The sequence below is a fragment of the Pollicipes pollicipes genome, unplaced genomic scaffold (assembly GCF_011947565.3).
Source record: "Pollicipes pollicipes isolate AB1234 unplaced genomic scaffold, Ppol_2.1 Scaffold_5724;HRSCAF=6776_pilon_pilon_pilon, whole genome shotgun sequence".
Lineage (NCBI taxonomy): Eukaryota > Metazoa > Arthropoda > Thecostraca > Pollicipedomorpha > Pollicipedidae > Pollicipes > Pollicipes pollicipes.
In genome coordinates this window covers 15,741,721-15,752,157 of record NW_023596746.1, presented here as the reverse complement: position 1 = coordinate 15,752,157, position 10,437 = coordinate 15,741,721, and the positions used below count along the sequence as shown (strand labels likewise).

At 51.5% G+C, this 10,437-nt stretch overlaps 1 protein-coding gene across 1 annotated transcript; it reads right to left on the bottom strand.

Moving 5' to 3' along the window:
- Positions 1 to 415: 415 nt before the first annotated feature.
- Positions 416 to 9,795, bottom strand: LOC119102717 (glutamate receptor ionotropic, delta-2-like). The gene is made up of 5 exons (XM_037226175.1): positions 9,786 to 9,795; positions 6,896 to 7,104; positions 6,431 to 6,796; positions 4,365 to 4,829; positions 416 to 1,093 (listed from the first exon to the last, which is right to left on the bottom strand). Exons 1-5 carry the CDS (start codon positions 9,793 to 9,795, stop codon positions 416 to 418), a joined length of 1,728 nt encoding a protein of 575 aa, XP_037082070.1.
- Positions 9,796 to 10,437: the final 642 nt, after the last annotated feature.

The following is a 10,437-nucleotide window of genomic DNA, read 5'->3' as shown; positions in this document are numbered from 1 at the left end:
ACCCACCACAGACGAACACCCATTCACTGCACAGTTCGGTTCCGACCGTAGCTTCCAATATGACTGCTGGTCTCAGGTCGCAGACCAGAGACCCCAAAGTAGGTTTATGTGCAGCCGGGCTTTTATGTAGTTGCAGTTACCATATGGTTTTTAAATGCCGTGTGTTACACGCACATATGCTGTGCACATATCATTAACTACGACAACGCCCAGGTAATGCGCCCACATTTTACACTTATTAAAACTCTATTTGGAGAATGACCAGCCTCTCATTCTTGGTTTTCTCTAGCGGTTACCGACGCCTATGGCTGCCGCTCATCTGGTCAGCTCGGACTGATTCCTTGCGGATCTGGTTGCAGTGCCAACTTGACCCAGGTCAATATACTGCCACCCTGATCCAGGTCAATGGGTTCAGCTATGTGTAACATGTTCTCCTGCAGCCCAAGCAGCACTCGGTCACCAGAACCAACAGAGCGGCGCCCATGCCGGCCAGCCAGACGTAGAAGGCGCCCACCAGCCGGTGGAGGTCCAGCGGAGCGACGCCGTGGCTCAGGGGTGCCGAGCGCGTGCAGCGGTTGGCTGCCACCTGGCCGAAGATGCGCTGGATGACGCCCTGGTAGCGCAGGCGCCGGATAGCCCTGTCGAACAGCTCGCTGTACTGGCTGTGGTGTGGGAACATGAGGCTGTAGAAGTCGCGGCGCAGCGCCTGCCGCGCGATCCGGATCGGGCAGAGCGCCGCCGACGGCTGCCCAGTGCGCGCCAGGTGATTGTCGGCCCTCATCAGCAGTGCGCGCTGGCTCTGGAAGAGCGAGCGCCCGCCGCGCACCAGGGCCGCCACGAACTCGGGAGTTTCGGTGGTGCGGAAGCGAGCGTGTACGCAGCCGTCGCACGCCTGCATCTTGCGCCAGATGCGGCCGCGCGCCCCGCTGGTGGCGTTCTCGAAGATGTAGTAGTGGCTCTGGCCGAAGGTGACGTGGGGCTCGATAGGCGACGCCGCCAGCTCCTCCAGCGTCTCGATGGCCGCCGAGTAGCGGCCGATCGAGAGGAACGCTGTCAGGTTGCCCGCGTAGATCGACATCAGCGTTACCGTGCTCTGGAATGGAGCGCATCTGTGTGATCTCGTGTGTCTTGATAAATATTGCCACTTCATACAATTGTCATAGGCCGTTGTCACTGCAATCAAGCGGCAACTGCGCTTACTGACAGGGTATCGCAGCATTGCCCCTGAGTAATGTTGTCACGTAGCAGTAACCCGACACTAGGAACACACAACAGGAACGCATGGTAATGCAGAGGAGATCAATCCGCCTTTCCGCATCACTTCTAGCTTTCACGATGGGATGAAATCTTACGGTTTTACGGAAGGATTGATAGGAGAAATTAGCGCCATAATGGATTAGTTGTTCGCACTGTCGTTCTCTTATAGCGTGTTCTTTACACGATGTTTAGGAGAGCTTGTTCTCTGACCGTCGTCAGGCAACATTACTCAATAACTTACCAAATCAGAGCTGACGACGGCCGGAGAGGTACCTGGGAGAAACGCTAGGGGACCAAAAGGCGAGAACGATAGTCGGAACAATTATTCCATTCGTGAGATGAGAGCTATATTTTATGCTTGGCCTCACTGCCCTGTACCGTTGACAGCAATTTCCGCCTCAACCTACTGAGAACAAAACCAATTCATTAAATGAGTTTGTAAAATTCGGTCCAGTCCATCCCGGCTGTCCAGAATGTAATCCACCCGCCAAGCTAGAAGTTTCAAGGCTTTTTAACTCAATCTAGTCTGGTCAAGCTTAGCAAAAAAAAGAGAGAAGAAAAATCCGTCCCGATCCGTCTTCAAGCCTTTGATTCTGTTATAAACAAACACACCTGTGGCATCCAAGGGTAATCAATTCCTTCTGTAATAACAAATTTCACTTATGAATTCTGACTGGCTCAAAAAAGTTATCAATGGTCTAGCTAAAAAAAATTATGACCACTTGCAAGAACCAAATATCACACATTGATGAGCTTCATTATCAACCCAGCCTGTTGCTTACTCCATTTGCAGGGGAGTACACCTTAGTATATACAGAGGACACAAGCTAGACACCGTGAGTGCTATATTTCTCGTTATGATCCTGAATTGCCAGGTACAGTATGGGCTTATTGGAAATGGAAATTTGGATTATTGGATCAATTTGGCTCTCCCCTCCCCTACAGGTTTTTACAGAATAATTTCCAATCGGCGCGGAGTAGCTGCGCCAAGCATTGCATAGCTGTAAGTATTTGAATAGTGAACCTATTGATACTCAAAATTAGCTATGTCTTGATAGCTCGCTGACCTGTAGCATCAGTCAGACCATGGCTGTCAACGAAGGAAAATCGCAGGTAATCGTTTAATATTATGCGATAGCGGGGTGTTGGCGAGCCCATACATCTCTGAGATAGTTTCCCAAGCGACAAAACGACTGAATGTAGGATTACAACGAATTTCATTGACCTTGGTTCGGATATGAACAACAGACCGAGGCCAAAACCAGCCCGTTGTTTCGCCCTAAAGCTTTCTGTGCGGGATAGTTTCTGGTGTTCATTTCCATGATGTATCCATTTTGAACTGTACCCAACACATATCAATCTTTAAAGTGCTATCTACAGATATGTGTTAGTAGCACTGAAATCGGTTGATACACGTGACACCTGTCTCGGGTCACAAGTAAAAAGGCATGACACTTCGGTTGCTCTTCCCCAAGTTTTTCCTTATCAGGAAGCGGTGGAAATTTCTGTTGAAGGGGTGTAGATCTTGTCGAGAAGAATCAAACGCAATGTTATGTCTCTTTGTTTTTGCAAATGTCATAGCAGCTCCTGAAATCTGCGGGTGTTGTGACGAACAGATCGGTCCCTCCTGCTCATAATTAGGTCAATGTCCTGTAGCTCTCGTGATTGGAGGGGGCGGAATAGATCGTTCGCTCCAGCACAGAGATCTGAGAGGAATGGGACGTAATATGCCGGTCCCTCCAGCTCCAAGTGAAGCTAAAGTTCCCGTAGCTCTCGAGATCTGAGAGCATTAGGACGGCTTGGACGGGCCTCTCCAGCCCGAAAAAAGGGTAGGGTCTTGTAGCTCTCAAGATCTGAGGGCACTAGGGCGGGAAAGATCGGTCGTCCCAGCCGGGAATGGGCTTAATCCTCACAGGCTTGACAATTTTATTGGGCGATGGTCTTGACTTTGACGTTCTGACGCTACCAACCAAGCTCATAGGGGCTAGAACTACACTGAGGTCAAAGCCTATCACCGTTTGCACCAAATAGATCAACATGGAGGCCTAAAAATAGATATATAGTCCATGTTGACGGTGTAATAGTCTGTATTTTGTGGGCAGCAATCCAGTCTCATAAAGCTCTTACTAAAACCAAACACATTAACATGAAAGCTTCAAAAGCTAGTTATATGGCCTATGTCGACAGTGCAATAGTCTGTAATTTCTTTGGTTGCAATCTGGTCTCGATAAAACTCTTATAACCGGCTATCAAATATAGGCACCTGCTTTAGTCAGCCTATCCACTTCCGCTGTTCGCGAATAGTTAGATGCCGTTGAACATTCATTCCATCACAGCTGCTACAATGAAAAGCGCAGGTACGTCCACAACGTTTTCGTAAGGAGAGTTCCGACTTCTAAATGTCCTAGCCGGAAACCTCACGAGCTGGGGAACAGAGAAGATGAACTACGAATCCACATGGTTCTTCCGCTCCTCGGGGCCTTCCGATGGCACGGCGCCTTAAAGCTCCGAAGCGAGCTGGTTTGTATCAGGTGAGGTGTCACCGTACGGACGCGGACATCGCCGTTTGCCGGGCTCCAAATGAGGGACTGAGAAACAAAGGGCTGTGGGCTGACGGGCGCGGCAATGGGTCAGCCTCCTATCACGTGACCCTTTCCGCTTCTCTGGAAAATTGGATGCCTCCAATGACACTTGTCTATATATGCTATATGGAAAGACAAGCTCGCCCACGGCGTGTATCACCATTGTGACAGATAATACCATTTACTACTCACGTAGCCTCCCACTTTTTCACCACCTTAGTAGGCATCTGTTTTTGGTTATCCTAGGTTTGGGGTAATACCTGTTTTTTAATTAAAGCAAAACTCGAAATCGGTTCCGTAACTCCCCAGATGTCAGGGTGGAGGTGGGGTAAATCCGTGCGGAATGGGGCAACGTGAAGGTCACCCGGAACAGGCCTGACACGCCTCCCTGGTGGACCAGCCACAGCACGACAGCGGCGGCCACGCACCATGTAGATGAACATCATGAGCCTCCCTGGTCGACCAGCCATAGCACGACGGCAGCGGCCACGCACCATGTAGATGAACATCATGAACACCACGCACCATGTAGATGAACATCATGAGCAGCCTGGTGGCCGGCTGCGCGCTGGTCACGTCGTCGCCCTGTCCGAGGAACATGCGGAGCGACTGCTGTACGTAGGCGGTGACGGAGGGCACGCGCTGCCGGTCGGCGCGGGCGGCGCGGGCAGAGCGACCGACCGAGCGGCACCCGGTCGGGCGACTGCGCACCGCGCCGCCCGCCAGCTCGGCTACCCGCAGTATGGCCGCGTACAGCAGCACGTACAGCGCCGAAAGCCCCCACACCTCCGGCGTGAAAACGCCGAACACGAGGAAGTCCGAGTGCCAGTGGTCCGGTTGGGCGGTGCCGATGGAGGTGGTGTCGCTCCAGAACCACTCGCCCATGTAGACGGCAGAGCTCCGTTTGACGTCGACGGTGCAGGTGCCGGCACCGAGGTCGCCGCGGCCGGCGATCAGCCAGGAGGGCCGGCCGTTCAGCGAGCCGTCCAGCTGTCAACAGACGAGCTACCATGATGGAACACAGATAGTGCGGCTGAGAAGTATCGAGAGAATGAGACGACAGAGCGTCGTTAACACTGAGCGTCGTCATGTTGGCACACCGAGGAGTACTGAAGAAGTGTACAGAGCGCCGAGGGGGTACGGAGGGAGCCGATCGGGAGGATGTCGCTCTGTCGGTAGGAGAGGGAGTTTGAGGGTGTACAGAGCAAATGACAATGCGGGGACAGCACGTCCGGTCGCTAAGGGAGCATCGCCCTGCTGATGCACCAGCCATCAGCTCGGGAAAATATTCAGAGCTCGTGCACACATTCAAGTACTAGCACTTGCATGGCAATTTTCGAGCCTCCTGAGCCTCAGTCTAGCTCCGAGCCCTCGGGGCCTGAGTCCTAGTTTAAGCTTGCGTCTGTGCCCTTAAGCCTGAACTTTAACTCCATTTGTCCGTTGTAGGATCGCACGCGACAGTGTCGCTAGATTCTCAAAGGAAAAGCTTGTCAAGGATAAAAATCACAGCAGATGTGTCTCAGACACCCCAACCCATCAGACCTGCCCACCCACCAGCCTCCGCAAACCTGACTGCCTCGGCAGGATCTGGGCTGTGGGAAGACTCTGAGCTCTGAGAACACTGCTTTTGGCTTCTTTGCTTGTCGCCCGCTGGGCACTGAACTACAGTTTCTGGCCCCCTCTGTCGCCGCCGGGCCTCGGGTTCGGGCCTGGGCCTGCGTCCCCTGGGCCTGCCCTGGAGGGATGAACCTCGTGGGCTTGCGCAGCCGGGCTCCAGCTTCGAGCCTGGGAATCGACCAGTCGCCTCAGCAGAACCTGAAGTTTTTCCTATCGGATCTCGTGCCCGGACCCACCGGACACAAGCAGTGCCTGCTCCCTGACGTCTCCTCTCCGGCCTTTTGCGATGGTCATCCTCTGGACGCCCAGCCTAAACAGCGGCTGCCTCTGCTTCCATCATGCTGCAAGCATGGCCAGCTCGGCCTGGGGCAGAGTCCAGGAGGAGACCCTGCGGTTTTGCGTCGTTAGGTCACCATCTCGCGCTACAAGAACAGTCGGCCCCTGTCCTTCTCTGGGCCGCCACAACCCTGGCAGGTAGTTGAGACTGCAGTGGCATTCACACGTTCACTGTCTTGACCAACCGCTGGGAGGCTGTCTCTGACGGGGTTTCTTCCTCGCGGCAGCCGCTCCCCGCTCGCTCAGTCGGCACCGTCTCCTGGCAAGGCTGCCCTGGCGTCTCTTTGACGGTGGCTTCGGCTACGACTCTACCAGAGCCTCCACCGTCTCCCAGTCCGGGCTCAGTTCACACTGCCACCCAGAGTGATCGGTGTCTCGGTTTGCTGGGCCGATGTTGACACCCAGATGGCCCGAGCCGTGACCTCTTTCCCGCTTTTAACCCGTTTTAACGACAAATACCACTCTTGGGCTTCTTGCCACCCTCTCTTACACACAACTCAAAGGGAATGTTCCACATTTCAAGACTCCTACTCCTACTCCAGGAAGGTGAATCCAAACTTGTCATCTATGTCGCGAATCAAAACTCGGAAGCCATGGGCATGTCGCCTTGTTTTTAGTATCTGTTAGTCATCACTCACCTGTAATCTGCCACAGCCAGATTTCCTTATCAGCCGCGGTTCGAAATTTAGATTGTCGGCAAGTATGTTCAGGGTCTGTCCAAGGTAGCCACATAGCTGCGTCCGGTTGTCGGGGGCGATGTAGGCTGCTATGACGGGGGAGGTGCAGTGGCCAACCAGCTTCTTCCTCAGGGGAGCCAGGACGCGCAGGGTGCGGCCGCCCAGCTGCCTGAGCTTCCAGTCGGGCGGTGGCGTCCCTGGCGTCCAGGGCACCAGCCGCACGCCGTCCCGGCCTGGTGAGGTGGCCGCCAGGCTTGCGCACGAGTCGTTGGCGCAGCTAACGAGCATCGCCCGCTCGTTTTCGCGCAGCACCGCCTCGAGCGCCGGCTGCAGCAGGCGCGTTCTGCCGCGCACGGCCAGCAGCCAGCTGAGCAGACGTGAGCGGGCGCCCGGCTGCTGGCCCAGCCGTCGGTACGTGGCTGTCACATGGCCCAGCGAGCCGGCCAGCAGCACAGTGAGCCGGGTGGCGGGCGGGAAGCGGGGTGGGCTGGTCAGCACGGGCACGTCCTGCTGCCAGAAGGCGCCTCGGAGGCGGCGCTGTAGGTCGGCAGGGGCGACCTCGGACAGAGAGACGACGCGGGGCAGGTCGGCCGCCGACAGCGTCTCCGTGGTCAGGGCCACCAGGCGACCGTCGTCTGAGAAACATAGACTGATGGTTCATACGCAACACACATTAAGCTTAATTTTAGAAAAGCAAAAGGCACTGTCTTTTCAGAGATTTAGAAGAATGGAAAAATGAATGGATTTTTGAGAAAACGTAGGACTCGGAAGCCTCTACTAAATGGTATAGGGACGATGGGCAAGGTGGCTATTAGGGCAAAGCTGAAAATCGCGACTGTGATAAAACACGAGGCCGGCGATAATACCAGCCAATAGGTTTCAAAACTCTAAAACGAACATGTTGAACATGTTAGAACATGTTGGCTGTAAACCGCAAGGCTTGAAGCCAGTTGCAAAAGGTAGAGATGGAGGAAAGAAGATATTCGATGGGGTTTCCGGACAGAAAGCCAATTTGAAAAAGTCGCATGAAAAGAGCTCAATGGAAACGAAACAAGTCGAGCGAAAAGAGTGGACAGGGATACAACTCGGACGAAAGGGGTTGACAGGGACAAAAGTCGAATGGGAAAGGTAGAATAGGAAAACAATCGAAGAGTAGAGAGTAAAAAGAGATAAGAGTTGACAAGTATAAGGGTAGGAAAAGGGTAAAGCTGACAGGTATAAAAGTCCAAAGGGCAGGAGTAGAAGGGCAACGTTTCAAAGGGAATCGGAGTAGACGGCAATTAAAGCCGGATCGGAAAAAATCAAAAGACAAAAAGCCGGCAGGGTTAAGACTGGGTAATACAAGATAGCTATTGATAGCGACAACATTTGAATCGAAAAAGTCAAAATGGTTAAAAGAATGCATGACAGAAATTGGAGGACACTTAAGCAAAGTGAGCCAAAACATCAGTGGGAACTATGGACAAGGCCCTAGTGTTTTGAAAGAATGCTGAGAACCAGGAAACCAGTGTCTGGTGGGAGAGAAAAGCCGATGAGTACCGGAAACCAGGTTGTCGTATTTGCTAAGAAAACATTTGGAGCCAGAAAGCAATGTTTGTTTGTGGACAAACCTGTGAGAGCCAGGAAATCGGGAGCTATACTTACAAAACTAGTAATAGGATCCAGGGGCGAGTATCGTGAAATAAAACGCAGATGCCAAGGTTTCAAGATCTGGAAAAGCAAGAACCAGGAATCAGGAAGGGGAGCCAGGCACGTGTCCGTCTAGGACCAGATTTTTTTATCGCGACGGACGTCACCGCTGTACGCCACCTCCTGCTGTGGCCCACGTGCCGCTCGCGAGCGTCCAGAAAACATAAGTTGTTAACTGTCTTTGTGAGGATTATTGTGCATACAGATAAGATAGCAGTGTTAGCCTCATTCTCCGCAGAATACCCAGGAGAATGGAAGGGTGGATATATTGATATTTCGGTTGTATGCCTTTATTGAAAACAGTATAAGTAATATGCTTCGATAAATGCATGGGGCCGAAATATCAACGTATCTATATGCCCATTCTTCCACTTTTTCTACGAGGAACAAGGCTATTGAAACTGTCCCAGAAACTAGCTAGAGAGGGAAATTTTATGGGCATGGATACAGGCTAAAAAGGCATCCATAGTAGCTCATCTAGCTAATAGGTTTAGGGTGCATTCCGCATGGTTTGGTAGTGAAGGTCTGAACAGTGTGTTACTGCCGGGAACTTCGCCGGGTGTTCCGTAGGCGAGCTGAAATAAGAGGACCCACGAATACGGGGTAGTGAAATCAATTACATCCACGGGCGCATCCGAGTCCAATAGGCCCCTTCCATGACAAGCGTGAAATGATTAACCCGCGCCCGTCCGAGGGTCTGAGACAACCGCACTCGGCCGGGGAAGCTAACTTCCCTCTGACATCTCTAACTTCAAGACGCCGTATGAAAAAAACAAATATATCGCTTTGAATGTCTCGTCAAAGCTGGAAGAACGCACTTAAAATATTTGACCGTGGGTGGAATTTGAGGTCACCAGAGGTCACGAAACGTACAAAATGGTCGATGCATGCAGTTAAAGCCTATGTTAACATGGCAATACGGATATTGAGGGTACAGAAATAAGCGTTAAGACTGTGGAGAATTCATTACGACCATTTGTGCTCCCCATATGGATCAGGTCAGATCAGGTCATTGTTTAAAATTGGTTTGCCAGTGGTCTACAAGAATGATACTTTTCTTCACAATGTGCTGCCGGCTAAGTTTATTTCACTAGGTACAACTGTGGGAAAAATTACTCCCGGCACAAAAATACCAAAAAATGCCACGGAAATTATGCCTCACATCAAGATGAGACAGTTTTGAAAGGCAAGTGTGGGGCTGAGCAGTGAAAACTTTGCGGTCTTTCCAAAAATATGTTTGTCGCCCCCCCGATTTGGCAGTTTTTCATAAACTAGGGAGCTGGAGGCCTCAAATAAATGGGGACTAGGTGCAAAACCTGATTAAAATACCTATTTAGGACAAAAAGGCAAAGACTTAAAGACAGTCGGCCAACAAAGAGTCACGAGGGCCCATCGAATTCACCAGGGCCAAAAAAATCGGCCCTGGTCTACCTCAGGTTCTGTACACATCCTCGGAGCTTATCACCTGGCCTGCATAGATTTAGCTATATCCAAGCGGTTTTTGAATGTTACTGGAGAGGGACTTCCCACAATTTTGTTTGTCAGCCCACTCCCGTTTGATAGGTAACCATGCTTAATCAGGAACGAAGCAGCAATGGCATCAATGGCACTTGAGAACCATTCTCACCTCCTGTCATTCCCTTCCCTGAGGAGTGCTATCAGCCACCGGCACCGAATCTACAGGAGTCAGCAGCCTACAGTACTACCACCGAATCTACAGGAGTCAGCAGCCTTTTCTGCTGTTTGCTGTGTCTTGAAAAGGCAGTCTGAATAATGGCAGATCAATTTCTACCTTGATTTGGTCATCTCGCCAACTTTTCTTGAACTGTCAATCACTGAACTTAACAGGTCCAAAACATAAAACGTAAGTAAGCATTCATTAAACTGCAACGCGAATGCCCCTTGTGAAGCCGCAGTGCATTGAGTCACCTCCAACCCCACATATCTTAGTCGCATCGCAACGATTGAAAGGAGCCCTTGTGACCAGACGATTCGCCATATTTAGATCTTTTTTAACATTTTCTGCTGTCTGGTACCAATCACCGAAGCGAGCAATCAGCTTAAAAGTCGCAGGATGTTTTTGTCGCCAGGCTGGTATAAAGCCTAAGAAAAGTACTATGGTGTCATGGAGCACGGTAAAGGGTCTTTGTGAAAGGCTTGCTGATGCTAACCGAAATATATTGCAATTGAAGCCCAATGTAAGGCTTTGCAATGCGTACTGCAATATTTTGCCGTGGCCGCCATCAAACGCTAGGTCAAAAGCATTTTTGGCACCCAGG

Bases quoted from the DNA above. Each gene is read 5' to 3' on its own strand.
- LOC119102717 (XM_037226175.1), bottom strand. The intron at 6,797-6,895 runs GTGACAGCCACG...CGCCTGCTGCAG, and splicing joins TGGCCGGCTCGCTGGGCCAT to CCGGCGCTCGAGGCGGTGCT. The intron at 4,830-6,430 runs GTGAGTGATGAC...GTCTGTTGACAG, and splicing joins CTGGCTGTGGCAGATTACAG to CTGGACGGCTCGCTGAACGG.